The following is a 24,480-nucleotide window of genomic DNA, read 5'->3' on the forward strand; positions in this document are numbered from 1 at the left end:
GGGTCGCCCTGCCGGTGGAAGGGGTATTCTCGCCATGGCCCTTTTCTGGTCTACTGTTCTTCTCTGAAACAGATCGTTCAAAACAATTCGTTAGAATTCCCATTGGCAGATTGCTATCAGATTCGTAAAGCGTTCCTTCCTTTTCGTATCCTTAAAAATACGTATTTCTGTTACAGCGGTATTTCTGGCAACGCGTTAAAAACGGTTATTCAGTACTTCATGTCCTTTTCGGTGTCAACCTCAGGCATATCCTCTTTTCAAGACATACTTATTATCTATCTCAATAGAAGAACCGTTTCACCAATAGGGCCAACCAATTACAATTAATGTCTGCCTGCTGTCAAAACCATGTGACATCATACGAAAACCCCCCAGTTCCGATCTAAAAATACCCCAGGGCTGTGCCCACTAAACCCAACACAGTAAAGTGTGAAGGACCCCTGAAACCCCCGCGCCACAACCGGGCGGTGCCGCATATATCAACCACAACAGACAGCCTTATATTGCTGATTATCACTCAATAAGCAATCATCAATCAATACCAACCATATCATTTCAATTTCCCTTCCTTCTCATCGTACAGCATACACTTCACTCCATCATGTCCACCTACACCATCGTCAGCGGCGACTCATTATGGAAAGTCTCCCAAGACCACGGCGTCACCCTCGACGCCCTCCGAGCAGCCAACCCGCAGATCACCAACCCAGATCTTATCTATCCGGGGCAAGAGCTGAATATTCCGGGGCCTGATCAGCCTCCTCCGGAAAGTCGCAGCATCCCGGGTGATGTCCCAGGCCAAGCTCCTCCTCCTTCTTCTGCTCCTCCTGTTCACCTTGCCGTCTGTCCCCCAGGGCCGCCGGTTGTTCCAGGCGCTGCTGGAGCACCGCCCGCCATTCCCCCGCGTCCTCCGATGGCCCGTCCGCCGCCTCCGTGGATCAATGCCGGGAGACCCGGGTATAAGACTGTTGGGTACTTTACTAACTGGGTATGTTATAGCTCTAACTATTTGTATAAATCATTTGACTAATAAACGTGACAGGGAGTCTACGGCCGCAATTACCAACCTCAAGATATTCCTGCGGAGTATATCACTCACATTCTCTGTACGTTCTATCCCAATTCTATCATAGCGCTAGTCTAACATCAATAGATTCCTTCGCCAACATCCGCCCCACCGGCGAAGTGTACGTTTCACTCTTCCCCTCCAAACCAATCCACCAAGCTAACATTTAGAAATGTAGCTTCCTCACCGACACCTACTCCGACCTCGAAAAGCACTACCCAACCGATAGCTGGTCCGAGCCCGGTACCAACGCCTACGGATGCATCAAGCAACTCTACCTCCTAAAACAACAACACCGCCACCTGAAAACCCTCCTTTCCATCGGCGGCTGGACCTACAGTCCCAACTTCGCCGCGCCAGCATCCACGCCCCGCGGTCGCGAAACCTTCGCCCGCAGCGCCGTGCACCTCCTCGCGGACCTGGGCTTCGACGGCATCGACATCGACTGGGAGTATCCAGCCGATTCATCGCAAGCGATGGACTTTGTGCACCTTTTGCGGGATGTGAGGCGCGTGCTGGACGAGTACTCCGCCACCCATCTTGGCGGAAAGAGACTGTTATTGACGATCGCGGCGCCGTGCGGGCCGGACAATATCCAGAAACTGCGGATAGGCGATATGGATCCGTATCTTGATTTCTGGAATCTGATGTGTTATGATTTCAGCGGGAGCTGGGATAAGTGTTCCGGCCATATGGCGAATGTGTTCCATTCGGGGAGGGGGGAGATTACGCCGTTCTGTGCAGATGGGGCGGTGACGATGTATTTGAGGGGTGGGGTGAGGGATGCGAGGAAGCTTATATTTGGGTTGCCGTTGTATGGAAGGGCTTTTGAGGGGACGGATGGGCCTGGGAGCGGGTTCCAGGGTGTTGGGGAGGGGAGTTGGGAGAATGGGGTGTGGGATTATAAGGCTTTGCCGTTGCAGGGGAGTCAGGAGGTGGTGGATGGGCGGTTGATGGCCAGTTGGTGTTTTGATCCGGCGAAGAGGAAGATGGTTAGTTATGATACGCCGGAGGTGGCCGGGATGAAGACGGAGTATATTGCCGGGAGGAGGTTGGGAGGAGCTATGTGGTGGGAGTTGAGTGGGGATCATCATGTTTCGCATGAGAGGAGCTTGGTTAAGGGGACTGCGGAGAGGTTGGGTAGGTTGGGTGGGTTGGACGGTACGGAGAATACGTTGTATTATCCGCTGAGTCGCTTTGAGAATTTGAGGAGGGGGTGTGTTTGATTCGGTCTATTTGTGATATATGGGTATCAAGAGCAGGTCTTCTCTGGCTGGCTCTTCAGTATCCGGAAAAAATGCTGCCGGATCGCCTCTCCGTCTAATGTACATGTGAATGCTATCAGCCCGTCCGGTCGGATCACTACGAGTCTTCCTTTGCGTGGTTCCAGTTTGTAGGCGATGTGTGCTATCCCCCTCGCGTCGAAGTAGGTATCGCCGAAGCCCGTCATCCCGAGCACCTCGTACGGCGAGCAGCCGGCTGAGCCGCACACTGTTAGCCAAGCAATGGCCGGGTGCGTTGAAAGCTCTGGATGGCTATCCAAGTACTCCCGAAGAGGAAGTAAATCCAACTTCGCTGTCTCAATATCACCTCCTGTAAACACTACCGCAAGAAACTGGCACCGGTTCCGCAGAACTTGGTGCATCCGCACAGACTGGAATGTCCCTGGCATGGTCAACTCGGTATCCGGAGCCCGACTCCCCGGTTGAACTCCAACAGCCACCTCGGTGGATGGCTCCAAGGGTTGGTTGATCACGTTGGCCTCGTAGCTTATACCGAGACCCGTGTTGAATTGTGCAGCATCTTGGAATATCTCTCCGAGAAGAACATTCGGATCCGCGCTTCGATCCCCATCGTACCAAACCGGCCATTTATGCGTCATCAATAGAGAGATGTCTCTATCATAGTTGAGTAACCTCTGCACGGCGGACTGGCGCTCGGTTGTGTAGGTGTTCAAGACCTCGGGATGAGATAGTCCGTGCACCTCCAAAGCCAGCTTCCATGCGAGGTTCACGGCATCATGGATACCAGTGTTCAGGCCTTGAGCGGCGCCACTGCTGTGGGTGTGGGCTGCATCACCGCAGATGAAGACGCGATTGTTGTGCGTTGCAAAAGTTCGAGCCATGCGCTGGCCGATTTTGTATCTGACGATTCGTTAGTCGGACGTCTAGTGACTTGCTTAGGTTTCTTACAATGTCCACCAGTGCACTTCCTTGAACTTCAAATTGAAAGGCCGCAAGCACGCAATTGCTTCGTTCACAGCAACTTCCTCTGTTACTCCTTCCGGGTATTTGGCTGCTATCTCGGGTGTGTATGCGTAGCCGATACGGGTAGCGCCGTGGTCAAGAGGGGCCCAGAGGACATTCCCATGTGTTGTTGTTTCTATGGCCCTATGTGCAGTCAGACCATGTTGAGATCACTATTTCAGGGTCTAGCTTACCCATAGGCCCGATTTATGGGCATATTCGTCTCGACTATGCCATCGATGCGAATCCACTGATCCTCTGATGAATCACCATCGAAGGGAATATTGGCATATCTGCGAACGAGACTATGGCCACCGTCTGCTCCAACAAGGTACTTACTAGCACTTCAATCAGAATCATCCTTCCTATAACAGCACTTCGTGTGAAAAACATACCTTTTTGCTGTCATCATGCCACCAGGTCCTGAGCAATGTACAGTCACCGGGTATTCACTACCGTCCAGACCGATTTCAAAGGCAACACACTCCATAGAACCATGATAAGTAACCTTTTCCTTATCTAGCCTCTTTCTCAATATACCCTCGGTGTACATTTGCCTTAGCACGAGGGCAAAATCAAACACTGTTCCTTGGATATTCTCCATGAAAGTCCATACTTTTCCTGGAAACCTACCCAGTCTGGTTAGCCGAAATAGTTGGTACAGACAGAGAGGTATACTTGCTGTCTCACTCCATCTTTGTATGTCACACTACTTCTGCAAGCAAAACCCTGTTGAAGCATTGCATGGACCAAGTCCAATTGATCGAGGAGTTCCAGCGTCCGTGGGAACAGGGTGATGGCGCGGCCGTAGCGGCCCTCTGGACTATTTTTGTCTTGCTTTTCCACAACGCAGACTGAAAGTTCGAAGCGGCTGAGTTGGTAGGCGAGGAGCAGACCAACGGGGCCACCGCCAATGATGGTTACATCGTAGGTTTCAGGGGAGGGCATTTTGCTGCTAGATGGTGCGGATGGTATAAGAAGTCTGTACAGCGTGCTGAGGTGGAGATTGATATCATGTCGCTTTGTAGGAGTAAAGTGATGGTGGCATTCAAGACGATCGACGGTTCGTGAGGGGTAAGATAGGAGAAGAGTCCGGGGAGGGGTTGATAACAGAAGCATGACTAAGGGCGCCAGGGTCTGAACCGCGGCTCATCAGCGACTTTTGTCTGATCCCCTTTTTTGCAGGTTAGACTTTGGTTCTATAGCTGATCAGTGGCGCAAAGGCTTTCCGATGCAGTTAGTAACAAAGTGATGTGCTCTGCTGAGTATTATGAGGGGCCTTTCAGCTCATACGGCTAAATCAAGGCAATGGGATGAGTAACGCCTGCTTGAACATCACAATGTCAAGCCATCGTTGAGCTTTTGAATGCCCTCATCCAAGGTCAACAGATTGTTTTGACTCTCATATAGAAACACCGTCTCTAGAACTAGATGACATCCGTGTTTTCGGCTCCATCTTTGTGCGCCTGTCTGAGCCAGCCGCTCAGATCAAAAGCCAGTCACGGCCCAAATTACCAATTGAGAATATCCAGTGTGAAGGTTCTGTGCTGTCGCATCGCTGCCAGCGGTCTTCTATAATCTTGGAAGCATTAATCACATTCACACATTTGGTGTGTTCCCAGAAACTCTCCATATAAGTCCGCACGGACTCTCTTTGCTCTTGTCGTTGGCATTCAAGACCAGCAATGATTATAGGCCAGAGGATGCATTTGTATAAAGTCTCATTGTTCTGCAAACTTTCAATCGTGGCAAGCAACTCCTGTATCAGGTCATCGAGTGGTAAATATTCCTTAGTGAGAGCTCCAAGGACACGTTTCCCGTAAATTAGGGCTCCTATCTTGTACGATTGCGCCAACGTGCAAAGAGAGCTTGTACCTCTTGGAGGGACGGTGCCCAGATATGGTAGCGACGAAGCCCATACGGAACAGTCGAATTGCTGGATGAAGTCTATCATCGACATGGTATCCTGAATGAAGTAGCTCCAGGTAGAGTCATCATGGCATTCGGAGCTGGCAATGGTGTCTCTTCGCGCAGAGAGATACCGTATAGCGTCCAGTAGGTATTCCGGACATCCAAGGAATGACTGCTCGACGGTCTCCTGAAATTGAGGGCCCTCAAGCAAATTAAACTGTGACAATAGCTTTGGGCGTACAAATGTTCCACCCAAGGTCTCAATCCTAAGGTCAGATGATGCGTCAGTCACAGGAAATCAACACCTGAAGTGCTTCTTGCTTACGAGTAAATCTGACTGGCAAGAAAATTACGCAGATCCTCAATAGTTTGTCCGGAATCGTGTCTGGAAACAGCTTGCGAATCAGGTGTACTTGGCTCCATCAATCTTTTGGCACCTTCTAGGTGAACATTCCATCGATCACTTCCAGACTCCAGAAGATCGAGAAATACTAGGAGGAATATGCTTGCCACTGTCGTATCCTTGTTTCGTGATGTCGCATCGCCCAGGGCCTGCGCGATCCCTTGTATAGCTTGATATTTGAAGCGAAGAGCGTCGGCGTTTGCAATCATTTGATCGGATGATGCTTTGATGGTGAGGTCATGGAACGAACAATGTCTATTTACCCTGTGTCGCGCTGCAAGAGCCAGTACAGACTTGAGGAGAGTGTGGTCAAGCAGCGCGAGCGACATGAGGGCCCTAAGAGGGTTCCTATCACTATCGTAAACGATGAAGAGCCCACATATGCTTTCATTATCTGATGCAGCGTTAGACATGTCTGTGTACAGCCCAACGAGAAGACTAACAATAATCCAAGTAGTACCTGGAAACTGCGTCCAGGTTAGAGGCGGCGAAATCGCCTATGGTCGAGGGTATACTAATCAAAGGTTTTGATGGGGCGACTGATTGGAAATAAGCGACTTATTGAATACTCTCAATGGGGTATGCAGCAGCTATACTTACCGTGACCTTCGGAGGACCGCACAACAGAAAGAGCAGACTCGGTCGCCGGTGCAAGACTACTATCCCTCGAATCTGACTCTTTCCGAGACTTTGCCTTCTTAGCTGAACTAGCTGAGTTGGTTGCCAGTGATACACCCCGCAGCTTCCCCCGTATCGCTAGGCCTTCGACCCATCTCAGAGGCCTAGAAGCAAAGCATTGATAGCCACTTGTCGCGCACTTTACACAAGGCGACTGAGACTGGTCGCAGCGAATTCGCCGACGCCGACATGTGTAGCACGGCTCCTCCATGTTTCGCTGAGCGTGCAGTCTATAGGAGGCTGCGTAGCGACGCTGTCTTTACTGCGTGGCGAGATTGTCGGGTCCCCTCATCGAGTGCCAATCCACCAATTTCGACGCCCAAACGCACGGACAGGCAGTGATCTGCAGTCGCATAAAATCTGAGACATGCAGACTCAGTAGACATTAAAGTTGGTTGACAAGGCTCTGATAGGACAGGGTGGAGATGAGAGATGGAAGAAGATCCAGCGAGGCCGGAAGCAACTCGTCAGGGGAGATTCAGTCTGGCCGCCAAAGTATCCCCGCCACCCAATCAAAACCCGTTCCGCGCCCCTTGGATGATCGGTCAACCAAAGACCACGCCATGACAGTTACTCTGCTCATTCCTACCTTGCATTCTACATTCCTCATTTCTCTCTGCGCACAATAAGCAAAAGATGTGAATGAGTATATAAGTCTGCGTAAATCCCTCGTTGTTCTAGCCCGGTGCTTGGTTCGTCGCTCTTCCCTCCCCTCTATATACTACTAGGACTTTATATCTTGCCAAGTCTCATATTGATCCAACACAATGGCACCGGTCGACGAGAAACCAGCCTCTCTCTGTAGATCCGAGCCTCACGATACCCTGGAGGTCTCCTTGCTAAAGTATATCTATTCCCACCCATCCCTGGCCCAAATCCGCGGCTGCCCATCCGCCCTACTCGCTCTCATCGACGAGTTCGCTGCAAAGCAAGCCTTCTTCATCAGCCTTGGCCCAGACAAAGCCAAGAAGCTTTCGACGCTCTTCGCAGACGAAAAGCCGAAGGTTGTCGTGGAGCTCGGCACCTATGTCGGCTACTCCGCCATCATGTTTGCAGACGCCATGCGGCAAGCCGCTGGTGGATCCTCGACAGGCCTCCGCTTGTGGAGTCTGGAAGCGGATCCTCTCATTGCATCTATCGCCATGAATTTTATTGAGTTGGCTGGACTGAGCGACATCGTGAAGGTCGTTGTTGGTCCGGCGAGCGACTCGCTCAAGCGCCTGAGTGCGGAGGGAAAGCTCTCCAGTGTTGATCTCATGTTTATTGATCATATCAAGGAACTTTATGTTCCCGATTTGGAGCTGTCTGAGCAGCTTGGGTTTCTTCACTCTGGCTCTTTGGTACTCGCAGATAATGTGGTGCATCCTGGTGCGCCGGCTTACCGCGAGTTTGTCCGCGGGAGCTCAAAGTATGAGAGCTGGGGATTGAAATGTCTTCTCTTCCCCGAAGATATAGTCGTAAGTGTTTCCCTGTCGTTATTGCATGTTTATATGCACTAAAAATGTATGTGTATCAGGACGAAATCGAAATCAGCAGAGTGAAATGAGATGCAATCTATTTTTCACACGACATCTAGGATACGAGATTATGACAGGATACGCGTGATAACTTCCATCATCTTAAATGTGCTAGGCAACCGCTGCGGTTATCCAGAAGTTTTCACTAAGATATGTGACATTCTTCGGCACTTCATGCATGGCGCCCCACATAGTCAGATATCATTTAATCTTTACTCATCCATTCGTACAAGCAAACCCGTAGACCTACTTCTGCGCATCCTTAATCTCCCCTCTCTCCCTCACCATCTGTGCAACCCCCTTCCCAACATCCGACTCCAACGCCTCAAACCCACTAACCACCCCCTCGCGATCCCCCTTTCCCATCTCCTGACTCATCTTAAACTTGCCCTGCAATCGCTCAATCCTAATCTCAATACCAATAATATTCTTCTTCAAAATCTCCACATACGGCACCGGCGCATCCGACACCTTCCACGGCCCCGGCCGCCCCTCCGTCCCCGTATACCCCATAATAGACCCCTCACTCTGCTTCGTCAAATCCTCCACGGCCTTCTGCAAGAACGTCCCCGTCTCCTCGGACTTCGAGTCACAGTAAACCCGGATCTTGCCGTATGCTTGCGCAGCAGCATAATTCCATGTGGGGACGACTTTCCCCGTGGCGGGCTTGGTCTCTGTGTAGAACTTTGGTGTGACGTAGTGGTGGTGTTCGGAGGTGAAGAGGACGAGGACTTCGTCTTCAAGTTCGAGAGACGTGTTGTTGCCGGTTTGTTGCTGCTGCGCTGCTAGTGCTTCCATCAGGGCCTTGGCCTGGGGGTTTTGTTTGGCCATGTGGCCGCGGAGAGTGCCATTGGGAATTGTGCCGTCTGATGAGTCTTCGGATGAGGGGACGTCGATGATGAAGGGGATGTGGCTTGATTGGAGGAGGGGGTAGAGGGGGGATTTAATTGCTGTTGTGAGGATGCCAAGGGGGTTTTGGCGAATGAGTTGGTGGAGGGCTGGGATGTGGGATTCGGCGTGGATGGCGCGGAGGTACATTGTGGTTGTGGCGGTCTCGAATGAGATACTGTTAAACGAATTTGAAGTATGGGCGTATGTTGGAACGATCGTGAGTGTAGTAGGAGGGACAAGGGTTCTTATATTATTATCTAGTTCATGAGTTTATCTGCCGAGGAGTCATACTTTGTCTGTGTCAGCGCATCGGACAGCATGCTGATTGGACAGTCTCGCCGAGGAATAACATCACGTACTTAGTACTAGTAGTACTGGCTAGTAGATGTAGACCCCTCTTGGCTTCTGCGGAAACATCATTACTATCTCCTCGGATTTCGGAAATTGAGTGGATGAGCAATCTGGTGGATACTAGATAGTAGTACGTGCCTAAGCATTGCGGCACGTGGTCCATAGCCACCAGGTGAAGCCTTATCAACGAATTTTAATGTCCGTTCCTACACGTGCAAGTCGTTTCAGAGTCATTTGGCCAATCCCTCAGGCATTGGATTCTAGAATATGGAAAATGTCTGTGACAGTAAAAGTGGCGGGGCCACATCTCCCGAACCAATTAAAGGCTTTTGTCCTCTCCAAAACTTTGCCTATTTAGGAACTTGAGGGGAGTGGGGCGGGATCCCCGCCACAGAAAGAAGATGGAAGTACTGTAGGGCAGAACCCGAAAGCAGTCGACTCACTCTCTGTCTATATAAGGGAATCATTTCACATTTTGCAATTATCTTTGCTTGGGCCCTCCTGATTGTGAATTACCTTCAGGCTTACCACCAATTCAGAAACCTATAAGCAGACGAGCAAGATGGCTCCTTCTAACCTTCACCATCCCTCGACTCGAGCGCTGCATGCAGATGATCACCTTAACAGGGTGACAGATGTCGCACCTCCGATCCATCTATCTACAACCTTCAGATTTCCCGATAATCCAGATGATTTGATCCCGTCGGTAGACCCTGTGGTATGTTTACGGATCAGCCAACGCACACTTTCCTATACAACGACCCCACGACTAAGAGCATTATCAGGAAGAGTTCGACGGCAAGAACTACATTTACTCGAGGGAATTCGCACCTAACGCAACTCGATTCGAAGCTGTCGTTTCGTCACTTCTCAACGGCCGGGCCATCAGCTATTCGACCGGTCTCGCTGCCCTCCAGGCCGCTCTAGTCCTCCTGAACCCCCGCCGCATCTCAGTCGGTGAAGGCTACCACGGCAGTCATGAGGTCATCTCTGTTGTCTCCCGATTGTCAGGGCTGCAGAAGCTACCGCTCGATTGCCCTGCTGATGCTCTTGACAAAGGCGATGTCATCCTCCTGGAAACCCCCGTCAATCCGCTCGGAACTTCGTTTAGTATTGATGAGTTCGCTAAGAAGGCCCATTCCAGAGGCGCTTATCTGGTGGTAGATAGCACCTTCGGACCTCCTGGCCTTCAGGACCCCTTCCGGTGGGGCGCTGACCTCGTTCTTCATTCGGGATCCAAGTATTTCGGAGGTCATAGTGACCTTCTATGTGGCGTACTCGCTACTCAGCGCAAAGACTGGGAGAAGCAGCTGCTAGAAGATAGAATCGCATTGGGCAATGTCATTGGCAACCTGGAGGCATGGCTTGGACTCCGGAGTCTACGCACCCTGGAGGTTCGTGTCCAACGAGCGAGTCAGGGCTGCGGAAGTCTAGTTTCCTGGCTTCATAAGGCTTTGTCGACTCCTTCTACTGCTGCTGGAAGTGATGAACAAATAGTCCAGTCTGTTGTCAAGAAAATCTACCATACCAGCCTGCAGGAGGAGCCGTGGATCCAGGAGCAGATGCCTAACGGGTTTGGTCCTGTCTTTTCGATCGTCCTCCAAAGTGAAAAGTATGCGCAAAGATTACCTAGCAAGTTGGCTTTCTTCCAACACGCCACGAGTCTGGGCGGTGTTGAGTCTTTGATCGAATGGCGCGCATTATCGGATTCCCGGGTGGACTGGAAGTTGCTGCGACTGAGTATCGGGTTGGAGAATTGGGTAGATTTAAAGAATGATTTGCTGGAGGGGTTTAAGGCGCTTTTGCAGGAGTGATATGCACAGAGGATGGAAACGTATATAGGAACATGTTTGATGGAGACACTAGTGAGTTAATGCAAGCATCCCATGACAGAAAGTGCAATTGAGGTATTACTTTGTAAACTTAATTACTTAAGAAGAGGCCTTTGCGCTGGTATGGTCACTGTATTTATAAAAGCAAGGGTATAAACCAACGTCGACGTCCCAGTGATTGGAGCAGCTGCAAAGCTAAGTGGTCTTCTGCCTTGGTCTCGGTAATTAGTTAGTCTACTGTTGGTGGGAACATGACGTCGTTGGGTTCTTCTGTCCTCCGCACAATCAATGTCACGTCGAAGGTTCTAATATTTTGGCATGGCTGCAAAATGCATCCGACCTGAGACCAAACGAGACTCCAGGAGTTGATGTATCAAGTACCATGTTCCAGGGGGCGACAGGGATGAGTCGATGTTTGACTCTCGAATCAGCCAAACCAAGTGAGCAACTGCCCAGATAGGCAAGTCTATCTGGTGACTAAGCCAGACCCTTGTTCGGGGGGGGATGGGTAAATTACCGTTTTTGTAACGCAGTATACTACTGCAACAAGAACCGAACACAGTCGTAGAACCTCATGGGGATGGATACTATGAAAGACAATGTTGGTGATCATCACGAAGAGACCTGGAAAGGGATGGAGGCTCACCGTATAAGTCGACTCCTCTCTGTCAGAAAGCCACCTGGCCCCCTCGCTCACGGCCGTTGTGCCGTTGTATCGAGAGATAGCCGCCGGTACACATACATAGTTAGTAGTTACTATGCTTAGGTACAATCTGGATGCGGTGTTACCTTAGCGGCATCAATCAAACGCGGCGACAGATAAGTGCTTGGATAGTTTAGTCGTTACTGACTGATCCCGGATTTGCTGGCAAATTCCTTTTCCCTGAAAGTATCTTGAGAGGATTGTGAATTCCTGGAATACTACCTGGTTACTTTGTATGTAGCTAAGAACGAACTCTGCATAAGAGCGAGTAAGTAAAACTACTTATGGAGCACCGCAAACAGGGCGGACAGTCTCAAAGCGGGCCACTTCTGGCCGGTCCAGGCTCTCTTTTTCCCTTTTCCCTGGTATCCAAAATTAGCAACTTTTAGGGACCGTCAAAACGAGGGAAAACAATCCCCATACCTTCCTTACCTGCTCAATACGTGAAATTAAATTACTTAATTTGTCGCAGGAAGGAGCAGCAGCGAAGCCCAGAACAAAAACCATCCACCATGACTCTTCTTCCATCGGTTCCTTGCAGCGTCGTTCTTTGTCTCCTTCTCTTCTTCTCTTCCCTTCCATCTCCCTTCTTTCTTACCCTGGATCCAGGGTCGTGATCGTGTCCTTCAACAGCAGGGGGGCGCAATCCCGTTCCCGCCGGGCGCATTTTCCTTATCTTAGGTTTGCACCGACGTAAACGTTGTCCCCGGCTGACCATTATTGACTTCCCACCCCCTCACCCTCACTCTTTCAACGGGTCTCCCCCGGCAAGGCTCGTTTCCCTGAACGGCACTTGGCCGCGCTTTTATTGCTTCGAATCTTGCTGAAAATGGCCTACAACGCCGTTTCTCAGGCCGACCACGAGGTGGCATCCAATGCGACCGATTCGGACCATTCCCGTAGTCCGTCGCCGCACTCTCAGCACAATGGTCACTTCCAGCAGTTGCCGCTGGACGCCGACCACATCGGGGCGGGCTCATACCTCCAACCCGCCAAGTCGAATGAAGACTCGGGCGTCAAGAGACTGGGCTCTATGATTCGATCGATGACCTCAACCAGCTATGATATAGTGGAGGAAGATGACTACGAACTGCCTGCCGATCCTTCTGCGGACCAGAGTTCCAATAGTCCCCGTTACGTCCCTCCGCTAAGGACAGTCCCTCAGACTAGTTCTACGACTACCACCGCTACCGATGCCCACACCCCTGAACCGGCCCTGCGGACTCCAGTCACCGACCAGCCGGTCCCTCTCAGTCATCCTACGCCCGACCTTCAATCGCTGCAAGGAGCCTACATCAATAATGTAGAGCGGCTTGAAAGGAGCGCTGAACGCATGAGCCTGAGTTCCAATATCGGGGACGAAATTCGCAAAATGGACCAGGAACAAAAGCGACGCTCTAGTTCAGCCTCCAATTCCACTCACGCCAGCAATTACGACGGCCTCAAAACAAGTCTGTCGTCTCGCCACGGCTCCATACAGTCCTCCCGTTTGGCACAGGTTGCAGAACACGCCCCTACACGATTCTACGGCGATTCCACCACTCGAGTTCCTGCGATGCCCTACCTTCCTCCTCCCCCCGCGCCGGCTGCGCACAGCGAGCACGACTTTGTCCAGCAGGATTACTACGACCAGGAGCTGGGAGAAGAGCTCGAACGGACATATACGGCGGCTTCCACCGATACATATCAACAGGCTAGGGTCCTCTTCAACGACTTTGATGGCGTCCATTATGTTCCGAATGAGAATCATCTGGGCCGACGAGTGTCGCTAACGCGACCACCCTTGGCAAGCAGATCCGAGGCATACAAGGAGCCGCAGGCAGGCGAGAATATGGTTTACTACCCTGCCCCTGTGCCAAGGATGTTGAATCTACCACCTCGTTTGTCGCAGAAAAATGATCAACCACGAGGCAAACGTCGTTCACAGCTCCTTGGTGTGCTCGCTGCCAAAAACCGCAAGTCCACACAGTTAGCCGCTGGTCAAGATCTAGGCGATGGTAGTGAGTCAAGTCATAACAACCAGCCGACAAGCGTACCTCCCCAGCTGCGCGCGAGTATGTTTTTCGAGCAACCAGCTAGAGCCGTTGATGTAGAGGTCACCCAGGCTTCTGCGGTGGCAACACTAGACAACATCCTTGATGCTTCGACGACTGCACCCGTCAGTGCATTCACGGGGCAATTGGACCCCAAAGGGTTCAGTCAAGCAAGCCGCAAACTATCATCGAGGGATTTGACAGAACAGCGAAAGACGCTGAACTCCACAAGTATGCTTGGGCTTGACCATCGCTTGTCCGATCCGGATCTTAAAGATGTGCCTCTTGGTTCGAGTCGCTTACACAACCAAACTGAAGGCGAGGCTGCGGATGTGCATGAAGGCACATCTTTACGGGATGACAACCAAGACGCGCTTGGCGGTCCTGATGCTCCCGAAGCCGATGGGGAAGAGCACAATCACGAAGAGCCTGAAGCTGATTTCACCGGGCCCCCCAACACGCTGCTGGCCGAGCTTGAATATCGAAAGAGCGAATTGAAACAACGACTGCGATCGGCCCCCGAGACTACGGCGTTGCATTCGACTCTTCTCCAGCTCGAAGCGGTTGCGCAGAAGCAGAGTGAACATCGACGGCAAAGACCAGTGACCTTGGCATGGGAAGCCCCAGATGCTCATCCCCAAGAAGGTGACGATGACGATGATGTGCCCCTGGGCATGCTGTTTCCCGACAAGGCCAATGCGGTCACTGAAGTGCGTCCGTTGGGATTGGTGGAAAGAAGGGAACTGGAAGAGTCGGAGCCTCTCAGTAGGCGCCGTGCCAGACTCCGGGGTGAGCCCGCCCCGCGCAGCCCTGAAAGGCGCCCGGCCACCATGTATTCCACGGGCGCACCAGACAGTCAGCCGCAAGAAGATAGTGGTGACGAAGGCGAGACTCTAGCCCAACGCTTGAAGCGGCTCAAAGAAAAGGACCAGCCGAGTGCACCCGCCGACAGTGATTTTGCGAACGAGATTTTGGCGGAGATCAAACAGGTTGGGGACGATGAAGAGGCCACCCAAGAGAAGGAAACGCCACCGGAAGATGAAACTCTGGCCCAACGTCGAGCTCGCCTGCAGAAGGAGGCTGAGGCTGAGGCTCGACAAAACTCCACATTGAAGATCCCCCGGTACCGAAGAAGTATGGCAGACATCCTTCACGCTCGACGTCCCACTACTGTTGGACGGCAGTCGACAATGCGCACTGCAGCGCCTCAGCCGATGCCTCAGCGCACACTGGACCATCGAATGTCTCTCCAGCAGTTTCCATCGAATTATGGGCCGATGCCGGGTGCTGGGTATGCCCAATACCAGGGGCCCGCCGGCACGGTACCATATGGCCCCGGAATGGTGCATCCCAATACCTTCTACAGCGATGCATTACTAGGCATGAACCATCTCAGTTATGCTGTGCCGCCTAAAGCGAAGATGGTCCGACCGGTCAATGAACCGGGGCAGCGGGAGATTATCGACCGCTGGCGACAGAGCATCGTCTAAAACAATCTTTCTTTGCTTCCATTTTTTACACTTATTTCTGCTTCAGCATATTAGCCGATCGATATTCCAATTTCATCTGTTAGGGCAATTTGGTTATCGGGTACATCTACAGGTGTTCTAGCGCATCTTGCTAGCATGAGTTGAAAGCATGAGCGATTGCGTGGTGTTGATTTCGAGTTAGATTAGCGGAACATTTCCCAGTTGTACTTATAGTAGCATGCGGGTCATCTTAGTCGCCCTGTCAGAGGTGACGATCTTTGCATATGGAAACGAGCAAATTATTGGGTCCTCTATCCTGTAGGAGAGTGTCTAGCATCGTAGATATAGCACGGTACTATGTGCAATGGTTGGCACTAACCTTGGATGAATGGTGTGCATTATTTATCTCGTCGTCAATTTTGCAATGCCCAGTAGGAACTCAATATGGAGGGCACTACTAAATATAACTTTTCTTCTCTTTCCAACTCTAATTCCAGACTTATCCGTTTGCGGTTGCGCATTCCTGCTGGCTGGTCCGTTCCTGACTGGCCGACTGTCTCGTAGTGCTTTTCCTTCCCCCCCTTCGGCCTCTTTTGCTTATCAGGAGACTCATTCCATCCCCTACGTCGGTCGGTCTCACCCAAAACACCTTCCCACCATTGGTAGACCTATTTCTGTTTTATGACGATCGTTGCTTGAATCTGCTGCGTCTCCTCAAACCCACCGCATTAACTCATTAAACCCTCCGTCTCGATTTCGCGCGCGTTCCCCTGGGATTGGCCCGCCCTCGTCGCCCGGATGAGACATTGCCCCACGCCGCAACCTTGATCTTCCTCTTCTACTCCGCAGAGCTGTCAAGGCCAGTGTGAACTTCGAGAAGCGCCAACCCATACGCATTGCGACCATCAGGAACAATGGGCAAGGTTTTCGCATCCTGAACGCCTACTCGGACGCGCCCTGGGTGCTTCGGGCTGATCCTCTAAACATCATGCCACCCTCCACCGTTTTCGCCTACTGGCGTCGCGAGCATCGCCGATCGAGCGCTTCCCCCGTCTCGCCCTCCTTACAGCCCACCTCCAAAGCACCGGTCACTAGCAACCCTCCTCAACTACCGGGACTGTCTAGCACAAGGCCGAATAATCTCACTGCGCTTGGGGCATCTTCTGTGGAGAGCTCAAGTCCGCAGGTCCCGAACAACCCCCATGAGGACTACTATGATGCAACGAAAAAAACCATCGCCGTATCCGTCGCCCCGGCCAATGCGCCAGGCTCCTCTTCAGCAAACCTCGCAATTCCCTCCTCTTCCTCCGACAGCCACACCCGACCTCTTTCAATCTCCGACGAGCAAGATGTTACAACCACCACTTCGCAGTCGAACTACTCCCAATCGTCCATTGCCCCGCCGCGTTCAGATCAGAGCGACGGCGATTCTCCCAAGCCAAGCTCCCCGTTTCGACTGTCCTTGGGCAAATCCCTCCTGAACTCCCATAATCTCACTTCCGATCATTATAACAAACGCTCATCGACTCCGGGGTTGTCATCTTCCGGTCATTTCCGATTCAGGACCTCTCCCGATATCTCCCCGGGCGACCGGATGGCTTTGTCACACAAGGACAAGGACAAGGAATACAAGTATGAAGGTGCGGGCAATCGCCGTTCCGCAGACCGGGACGGTTCGTCGGAACAGGCACATCATAAGTCAGGGAGGACTCGGCTTCACTTGCTGAACCCTATGTCTCTATTGGCCAGAAGGCGTTCTTCCAACCTGGCTAGTCTGCGGACAGAAGACACTAGAGTCGGTGCTCGCAATATAGTTCCGGCTATACCGGACGATTATGATCCTAGAATTCGCGGCAACATTGTTCATGACTTCTCTGCTCCTCGTCCGCGTCGGAACCTGTCAACGGCGCCTGTTCTTATGCATGACGTGAACAACCAATCGAGCTCGGCAGATGTGACCTACAATGGAACTGGGAACTTTGCGCACGGCAATGACCAGAGTGCCCAGTCAGGCGAGCAACGGAAGAGACACACACAATACTCCCCAGTTTTCAGAGAACACTTCGAGGACGATCAGAAGGTGTTGCAAGTCGAGAGCAAGGCATATCTGCAGTCATCGTTATTGACAGCGCAAACCAATGCTGAAAACGATCCACATACGCTTCCCGTATTTGCACGAAAGTTGCCGTCAAAGATACCAGAGCAAGAAGTGTCGCCTGAGGTGCCAAGCGACCAGACGACCCTGAAGCAAGACAGCCAACATAGCCCACCTAACAATTCTAGAGAATTAGCACAGGAAGATACCGATACGATCGAGGTCATACCACATCAGCCATCCGGCTTGCCTAAACACCTAAAAAGCAATGCCTCCAGATTTAGTTTCGATATGAACGGCGTCGAATCCTCCGCCCAGGAGAAACTGTTAGAAGAGAAACATAAGGAGAAGGAGGCCGCAAGAAGAGCCAAGGCACGCATGGAAGGCACAAGTTTCAGTGACGGTGAAGACGATTTCGACGAAGATCTGCTCGATGATATGGATGATTTGGAAGAGAAGATACCCGGTGTTAATGTTGATGCTGACGAGGATGATGACTTCTCTGGCTTTTCCGGCCCGGGCAATGCACTCAACAAGCCCTGGCTTGCTCCTGAACTCTCACCAATCATTGCTAGTCCGCTTCCAACTGGAAGCACGAATTCGCAAAATGTACAAGAACTGGCCCAGGGGCCGTTGGCAGGCATCTCTGCTCCTTTACCCGTATCTGATCCCGCTGTCTCTGATGTCACGACCAATTTCCAGGCATTATCAGTGGCAACAATTGCTCCCAATAATGCACCACAGGTTGCTATGGGTTCACATCCTCCGGCTCCGCAGCCAATAGAAGATGATGACGACCTCTACTTTGATGACGGCGAGTTTGGTGATCTGTCCACAGAGGACATGGGCGAGAAATTTGACGAGTCTATTTTCGATGATGAGACGAGTCACCTGTACGAGCGGAAGCCAGTGGTGCAACAACCTGTTCCTGCACCTGTGCCGCCGCCCGACAACGGGACCGGGAGCACTAATCCACTGGATGTTACAGCGGAACACGACGAGTTTACACCAGAGCCAGACTACGATGGCGGACTTCGGCATGTTCCTAGCATGGCAAGCGATTATCGAAAGGGGTCAATTAGAGTCTACGGACAAACGCGTGAGAGCTTGGCTAATCTGGGGTCTGCAAAGGCTCAAGGTGGGGTGCTTTCCGAGCACAACCTCGAAGCTTTCCACAATGCTTTGGCCAAAGCCGCCAGTGAAGCGGCTGCAAGTGACAGGTTCGGGCGCGAGGCCAGCATCAGCGAGCAGTCGTTGGGCCAAGAAAGCACCGCGCAGACCATGGACACACCTTCAGGCCTCGTTTCCGACGACAGTCGCTTGAGCCAGACTGTGGATATGGCTGCATTTGAAGAAGTCTTCGAAGACTTCAGCTACGATGACAATGATGATGCACTTTTTGACGACCCCATCATTGCAGCGGCGAACGCGGAAGCCCTGGAAAACGACGATGAGGGATTTTATGGTCAAGAGTTCGGGTTCTACGCACAAGCACATGGTGGCTGCAACGGTGAGCTCACCAACGGTGGCTACTTTGGTCCACGAGGGGTCGAGGGCGTCAATCGTAGCTTCAGTAGTCGGGGCAAATTTCGAGAGCCAAGCTTGACCCCGATCACAGAACGCAGTGAATGGAGCACGCGGAACTCGGTCATCTCGTTGACAGCTCATGGTGCTGCTCACTCCAACCCTATCGCAAGCCCAGGCTTGGCTCAGCTGGTCGACCTTGGCGCTATGGATGACGAGATGTCTCTGAGCGCTTTAATGAAGCTCCGACGTGGTGCCTGGGGTGGAAGCAACGGCAGTCTACGCAGCAGCAGTGGCAGTCCCCCACTTCTACACTCGACGTCGAACCGGGCGAGCTTCATCTCCGATGCCAGCCCCACGGTCTATACAGCGCCTCCCGATGCGTTTGGCGGGAGTGCGACTGAGTCTCCCATCCGGGAATCGGACAAGTTCAGGTGGTCGCTGAACAATACGGAGCAGCGTGTGGGACAGTCAGCAGCGGGCGAGAGAGAGCCTTAGAGCTGCAATCATTCGAATCGACTGGTCCTTTATCGGTCATACGCACCAAAGTTGGCCGGGAGTCAGTCAGAAGGGCGCACGCGTGTGACCAGCCCGGCTGCAGATCCCGGCAACAGGTTCGTCGGGCCAATCGGTAAAAGGATGAGAGTATATATATATATATAACGCATATTGGTTTTTTATTGGTTTGCTTACCCACAGGAGTTCAAGGGAACTGACATATATTATGATTGTAATGCCTGATATATAATGCTTTATTGTCCCGATCAAAGCGATCTGTGGTCTTTATGATATCTGATGACTTGAAAAGGCGGATGGGCGGGGGACGGAAGGCTAGACAAGGATGATGTTTGCATATAGTACTAGTACAGCTTGGGGAGGTAATAATATAACTATCTTGATGCTGGTTGGCCTTTTGTGACATGGCTGCGGGGAGTCGTGGTCCGCTTCCATTTGTACGAGGCCCGGAGCATAACCAGAACGGTGCCCAGGCCCCGGGAGCATTCAGGGGAATGACAGCCCCTTCATACTCCAGACTTACAGAAACAACTCAAATAGTCTACTTACTCCGTGCTAGTCAATTCAGCTTTCATCCCTGAGAATCAACCCGAGGATGATTGGTCCACGTGCCCACCCGCAAAGTCCCGGAGCGGGAAATGCTCATAACCGGGCTGTGGCGGTGCAGAAATTGGAAGTAGTTGGGAAGTTCAACTTGCAGTTGCTGTACCCGCAACCGGGAAGTTCGGCCCGCCCTGCGTTTTTCTCGGTTGCAGGGCACGGAATGACTAATGTGTGGCGACGCTCGAAGTTACAGTGTAAGGACATAGTAACTCGTAGTCACTCGTAAGTAACTCTGGTGTCTTTGTGTTCGTCTCAGCCACAGCCTGCTCGCTGGCCGTCATAGCCGTAGATCTCGGCAAACCTCAACTTGTTCCGTTCCTCCCAAGGCCCATCTTGCTCTCCCATCTCCTTCTCCATTCTTCTCCTCATACTTACGAGGTTCTCCTCTATATTCCCACCCTCTCCTCTCTCCCCCCCACTACTTTGATCAAAGAGAGTGCTTTTGCTCTCTGATGAGTCCCGTTTTGTTACAGGTGCTACGGCAATCTTAGTCGACACCTGTGTTTTTTCTCGCTCCCCTACAAACCGTGCGTGTTCCTTTCATCCGCCTCGAGAAAAATCCCGCAGCTTTAACAACCGGTCCCCGTCAAACTAACCCGCGATTTCTGTCTGCCAGAGTTCTCGAGATAATTCGCCGTGTCGTATATCTCGTTTGCCTTTCCATCGTTGAGCTCATAGCATATTAAATTTCAGCTCGCATTACGCCATAGAAAAATTGCCGCGATGTTTCGTTCTACTGCCGTTAAGGCCACCAGCGGCCTGCGCAGTCCGGCCTGCTCTTCTTGCAGGAGATCGCTCTCTCTTGCTTCTACTGCCAGATCTGCTGCCAACCGCAGCTCAAAACTCGGCCTGACCACGAGACGGCCTCTCGCTCTCGTCGACCGCTTGTCCAACAAGAGGCACTATGCTGCGCCCGCCGAGGGTGTGGTAAGCAATTCCCCTGCACAAGAGTCGTCCACGCTTTTTTGGCTTGGTATGTTTCCAGTCTGAAAGCCAGTTCACTGACATTTCGCTTTTTGTTTCGCGCTTTAGGATGCCAATGACTCTTTCCTCTCCGGAAACACCGCCAACTACGTCGATGAGATGTACGTCGCATGGAAGAGAGATCCCTCCAGCGTGCACATCTCATGGCAAACGTATTTCAAGAACATGGAGGAGGGCAACATGCCCGTCTCCCAGGCTTTCCAGCCTCCTCCGACTCTCGTCCCTACCCCTACCGGTGGTGTTCCTCAGGAGATGCCCGGCGCAGGCCTGTCTTTCGCGGCCGGTACCGATGTCACGAATCACCTGAAGGTTCAGCTCCTGGTCCGCGCTTACCAGGCTCGTGGTCACCACAAGGCCAAGATCGATCCTCTTGGTATCCGCGGTGAGGCCGAGGCCTTCGGTTACAACAAGCCCAAGGAGCTCGAGCTGGACCACTACGGATTCACTGAGCGCGATCTGGACCAGGAGTTCAACCTTGGACCCGGTATCTTGCCCCGCTTCGCCACTGAGGGACGCAAGAAGATGACCCTGCGCGAGATCATTTCCACCTGCGAGAAGATCTACTGCGGCTCCTACGGTGTGGAGTACATCCACATCCCCGACCGTAAGCCGTGCGACTGGATTCGCGACCGCTTCGAGGTTCCCGAGCCCTACAAGTACTCTGTCGATGACAAGCGCCGCATCCTCGACCGCCTGATCTGGTCCCACAGCTTCGAGTCCTTCCTTGCGACCAAGTTCCCCAACGACAAGCGTTTCGGTCTGGAGGGTTGTGAGACCCTTGTGCCTGGTATGAAGGCCCTCATCGACCGCAGTGTCGACTACGGTATCAAGGACATCGTCATTGGTATGCCTCACCGTGGTCGTCTGAACGTCCTTTCCAACGTCGTCCGTAAGCCCAACGAGTCCATCTTCAGTGAGTTCGCTGGTTCCGCCGAGCCCTCTGACGAGGGATCCGGTGATGTCAAGTACCACTTGGGTATGAACTTTGAGCGCCCTACCCCCTCGGGTAAGCGTGTCCAGCTTTCTCTGGTCGCCAACCCCTCTCACTTGGAGGCCGAGGACCCGGTCGTTCTCGGAAAGACCCGCTCTATCCAGCACTACAACAAGGATGAGCAGAACTTCGACTCGGCCATGGGTGTGCTGTTGCACGGTGATGCCGCTTTCGCCGCCCAGGGTATCGTCTACGAGACCATGGGATTCCACTCCCTCCCCGCCTACTCCACCGGTGGTACCATCCACATCGTTGTGAACAACCAGATCGGTTTCACCACTGACCCCCGCTTCGCCCGCTCCACCCCTTACTGCTCGGACATTGCCAAGTCCATTGACGCTCCTGTCTTCCACGTGAACGCGGATGATGTTGAGGCGGTCAACTACGTCTGCCAGGTTGCTGCCGACTGGCGTGCCGAGTTCAAGCGTGACGTTGTCATCGACATCGTCTGCTACCGTAAGCAGGGTCACAACGAGACCGACCAGCCCTCTTTCACTCAGCCTCTGATGTACAAGCGCATTGCTCAGCAGAAGAGCCAGCTTGACAAGTACGTCAACAAGCTGATCGAGGAGGGTACCTTCACCAAGGAGGACATCGATGAGCACAAGAAGTGGGTCTGGGGCATGCTGAACGACAGCTTCGACCGCAGCAAGGACTACCAGCCCACCAGCAAGGAGTGGCTGACCTCCGCCTGGAACGGTTTCAAGACCCCCAAGGAGCTTGCCACCGAGGTTCTGCCTCACCTCCCCACTGGTGTTGAGGGTCCTCTGCTGAAGGACGTTGCTGATAAGATCAGCGGTGGTGGTAGCCCGGAGGGCTTCACCCTCCACAAGAACCTCAAGCGTATCTTGGCTAACCGCAAGAAGGCCGTCGATGAGGGCCAGGGTATTGACTGGGCTACTGCTGAGGCTCTTGCTTTCGGCTCCCTTGTGTCCGAGGGTTACCACGTCCGTGTCTCCGGTCAGGATGTCGAGCGTGGTACTTTCTCCCAGCGCCACGCCGTCCTGCACGACCAGGAGAACGAGGGCACCTACACTCCTCTGCAGAACATCTCTGAGAACCAGGGAAGCTTCGTTATCTCCAACTCCTCCCTCAGTGAATTCGGAGCGTAAGTTTTCACTTAATACCTGGTGTATACTAAAGCTAATCTTTGGACAGTCTTGGTTTCGAATACGGTTACTCTTTGACCTCCCCCAATGCCCTCGTCATGTGGGAGGCTCAGTTCGGTGACTTTGCCAACAACGCTCAGTGTATCATTGATCAGTTCATTGCTGCTGGAGAGTCCAAGTGGCTGCAGCGCTCCGGTCTGGTTGTTTCTCTTCCCCACGGTTACGATGGCCAGGGTCCTGAGCACTCTTCCGGTAGAATGGAGCGTTGGTTGCAGCTCTGCAATGAGGAGCCCCGTGTCTTCCCCGAGGGTGACAAGCTCGACCGCCAGCACCAGGACTGCAACATGCAGATCGTCTGCATGACCAGCCCTGCCAACCTGTTCCACGTTCTGCGTCGCCAGATCCACCGCCAGTTCCGCAAGCGTATGTGACCTCCAAAATCTCCCGTACAAGTTATAGTGCTAACCTTTGTGCCAGCCCTTGTGATCTTCTTCTCCAAGTCCCTGCTCCGTCACCCTCTTGCTCGCTCTGACATCGAGAGCTTCACCGGCGACTCCCACTTCCAGTGGATCATCCCCGACCCCGCCCACGGCAAGGAGATCGATGAGCCCGAGAAGATTGAGCGTGTCATCCTGTGCTCTGGCCAGGTTTACGCTGCTCTTACCAAGCACCGTGAAGCCCACGGCATCCGCAACACCGCCATCACCCGTGTTGAGCAGCTGCACCCCTTCCCTTGGGCTCAGCTGAAGGAGAACCTGGACAGCTACCCCAACGCCCGCAACATCGTCTGGGCCCAGGAGGAGCCTCTGAACGCCGGTGCCTGGAGCTACACCCAGCCCCGTATCGAGACTCTGCTGAACGAGACCGAGCACCACAACCGCCGTCACGTTCTCTACGCCGGTCGCGCTCCCAGCGCTTCCGTCGCCACTGGTCTCAAGTCTGTCCATCTCAAGGAGGAGCAGGAGTTCCTTCAGGATGCTTTCACTGTCCACCAGGAGCGCCTCAAGGGCGAGTAAATGATGTCGTTGTAAGAGTGTGTTTGGGTTGGGGAGTCAGCGTTGGCTCGTTCTGGTCTTCTTTGTATGATTTTCCTTTGTTCAGCAGCATAGTGTACGATGATTATACTACAGTTCATGCTTAAGTGTTTCCGGGCTTTGGGTCTCGTTTCTTTGGCACATTGTTTCGTGATCTAGCCTGCCGATACCTAGCATGTGCTTCGTGCACGCGTGTAAATTAAGAACCTTGATATAATTTCAGTTTCTTGGATAAGTGCAATTGCATAGTAAGCTACATTGTATCCCGAGGGATGTTCTGTTTTTCATAATTCAATTGTTCCTGGTTCATAAGGCCAAAAAGAGTGGCAAAATCAACAATTACGGGGCAATGGCGCATCTGGGAGCGCGTCAGACTGAAGATCTGGAGGTGGCCGGTTCAAGCCCGGCTTGCCCCATTCCTTTTTTCCTCAATTAATTTTTGATGTGGGCGCCGTATCTTCCGTTATACACCAGTTGATAGCTCAACTTGAGATTGAGATTGTATTTATAGGATAGGTGACGTC

At 52.5% G+C, this 24,480-nt stretch overlaps 9 protein-coding genes and 1 non-coding gene across 10 annotated transcripts; 7 read left to right on the top strand and 3 right to left on the bottom strand.

The window, feature by feature from the left end:
- Positions 1 to 913: 913 nt before the first annotated feature.
- An04g04670 (uncharacterized protein) lies at positions 914 to 2,292 on the top strand (the record flags this gene model as incomplete). Its single annotated transcript, XM_001401796.3, has 4 exons — positions 914 to 988; positions 1,043 to 1,106; positions 1,154 to 1,187; positions 1,245 to 2,292. 4 exons carry the CDS (start codon positions 914 to 916, stop codon positions 2,290 to 2,292), a joined length of 1,221 nt encoding a protein of 406 aa, XP_001401833.3.
- Positions 2,293 to 2,512: 220 nt separating this feature from the next.
- On the bottom strand, positions 2,513 to 4,260 carry An04g04680 (uncharacterized protein; the record flags this gene model as incomplete). Its single annotated transcript, XM_059747495.1, has 6 exons — positions 2,513 to 2,557; positions 2,718 to 3,210; positions 3,259 to 3,456; positions 3,507 to 3,650; positions 3,708 to 3,933; positions 4,023 to 4,260. 6 exons carry the CDS (start codon positions 4,258 to 4,260, stop codon positions 2,513 to 2,515), a joined length of 1,344 nt encoding a protein of 447 aa, XP_059600558.1.
- A 535-nt stretch (positions 4,261 to 4,795) lies between these two features.
- Positions 4,796 to 6,515, bottom strand: An04g04690 (uncharacterized protein; the record flags this gene model as incomplete). Its single annotated transcript, XM_001401798.1, has 4 exons — positions 4,796 to 5,489; positions 5,549 to 6,020; positions 6,070 to 6,165; positions 6,227 to 6,515. The coding sequence occupies 4 exons, from the start codon at positions 6,513 to 6,515 to the stop codon at positions 4,796 to 4,798; spliced, it is 1,551 nt and encodes a 516-aa protein (XP_001401835.1).
- Positions 6,516 to 7,071: 556 nt separating this feature from the next.
- Positions 7,072 to 7,850, top strand: An04g04700 (uncharacterized protein; the record flags this gene model as incomplete). Its single annotated transcript, XM_001401799.1, has 2 exons — positions 7,072 to 7,761; positions 7,821 to 7,850. 2 exons carry the CDS (start codon positions 7,072 to 7,074, stop codon positions 7,848 to 7,850), a joined length of 720 nt encoding a protein of 239 aa, XP_001401836.1.
- Positions 7,851 to 8,067: 217 nt separating this feature from the next.
- An04g04710 (uncharacterized protein) lies at positions 8,068 to 8,859 on the bottom strand (the record flags this gene model as incomplete). The annotated part of the gene is made up of 1 exon (XM_001401800.1): positions 8,068 to 8,859. The coding sequence occupies one exon, from the start codon at positions 8,857 to 8,859 to the stop codon at positions 8,068 to 8,070; it is 792 nt and encodes a 263-aa protein (XP_001401837.1).
- A 766-nt stretch (positions 8,860 to 9,625) lies between these two features.
- An04g04720 (uncharacterized protein) lies at positions 9,626 to 10,877 on the top strand (the record flags this gene model as incomplete). The annotated part of the gene is made up of 2 exons (XM_059747497.1): positions 9,626 to 9,781; positions 9,849 to 10,877. 2 exons carry the CDS (start codon positions 9,626 to 9,628, stop codon positions 10,875 to 10,877), a joined length of 1,185 nt encoding a protein of 394 aa, XP_059600559.1.
- A 1,550-nt stretch (positions 10,878 to 12,427) lies between these two features.
- An04g04730 (uncharacterized protein) lies at positions 12,428 to 15,121 on the top strand (the record flags this gene model as incomplete). Its single annotated transcript, XM_001401802.3, has 1 exon — positions 12,428 to 15,121. The coding sequence occupies one exon, from the start codon at positions 12,428 to 12,430 to the stop codon at positions 15,119 to 15,121; it is 2,694 nt and encodes an 897-aa protein (XP_001401839.1).
- Positions 15,122 to 16,088: 967 nt separating this feature from the next.
- Positions 16,089 to 19,217, top strand: An04g04740 (uncharacterized protein; the record flags this gene model as incomplete). The annotated part of the gene is made up of 1 exon (XM_001401803.1): positions 16,089 to 19,217. The coding sequence occupies one exon, from the start codon at positions 16,089 to 16,091 to the stop codon at positions 19,215 to 19,217; it is 3,129 nt and encodes a 1,042-aa protein (XP_001401840.1).
- A 1,344-nt stretch (positions 19,218 to 20,561) lies between these two features.
- Positions 20,562 to 23,938, top strand: An04g04750 (uncharacterized protein; the record flags this gene model as incomplete). Its single annotated transcript, XM_001401804.3, has 4 exons — positions 20,562 to 20,765; positions 20,871 to 22,921; positions 22,972 to 23,345; positions 23,400 to 23,938. 4 exons carry the CDS (start codon positions 20,562 to 20,564, stop codon positions 23,936 to 23,938), a joined length of 3,168 nt encoding a protein of 1,055 aa, XP_001401841.1.
- Positions 23,939 to 24,299: 361 nt separating this feature from the next.
- tRNA-Phe (GAA) lies at positions 24,300 to 24,372 on the top strand. Its single transcript has one exon. It is a non-coding gene; the product is annotated as a tRNA-Phe (tRNA).
- Positions 24,373 to 24,480: the final 108 nt, after the last annotated feature.

Source organism: Aspergillus niger (assembly GCF_000002855.4).
Source record: "Aspergillus niger supercontig An04".
In the NCBI taxonomy this organism is placed as follows: domain Eukaryota; kingdom Fungi; phylum Ascomycota; class Eurotiomycetes; order Eurotiales; family Aspergillaceae; genus Aspergillus; species Aspergillus niger.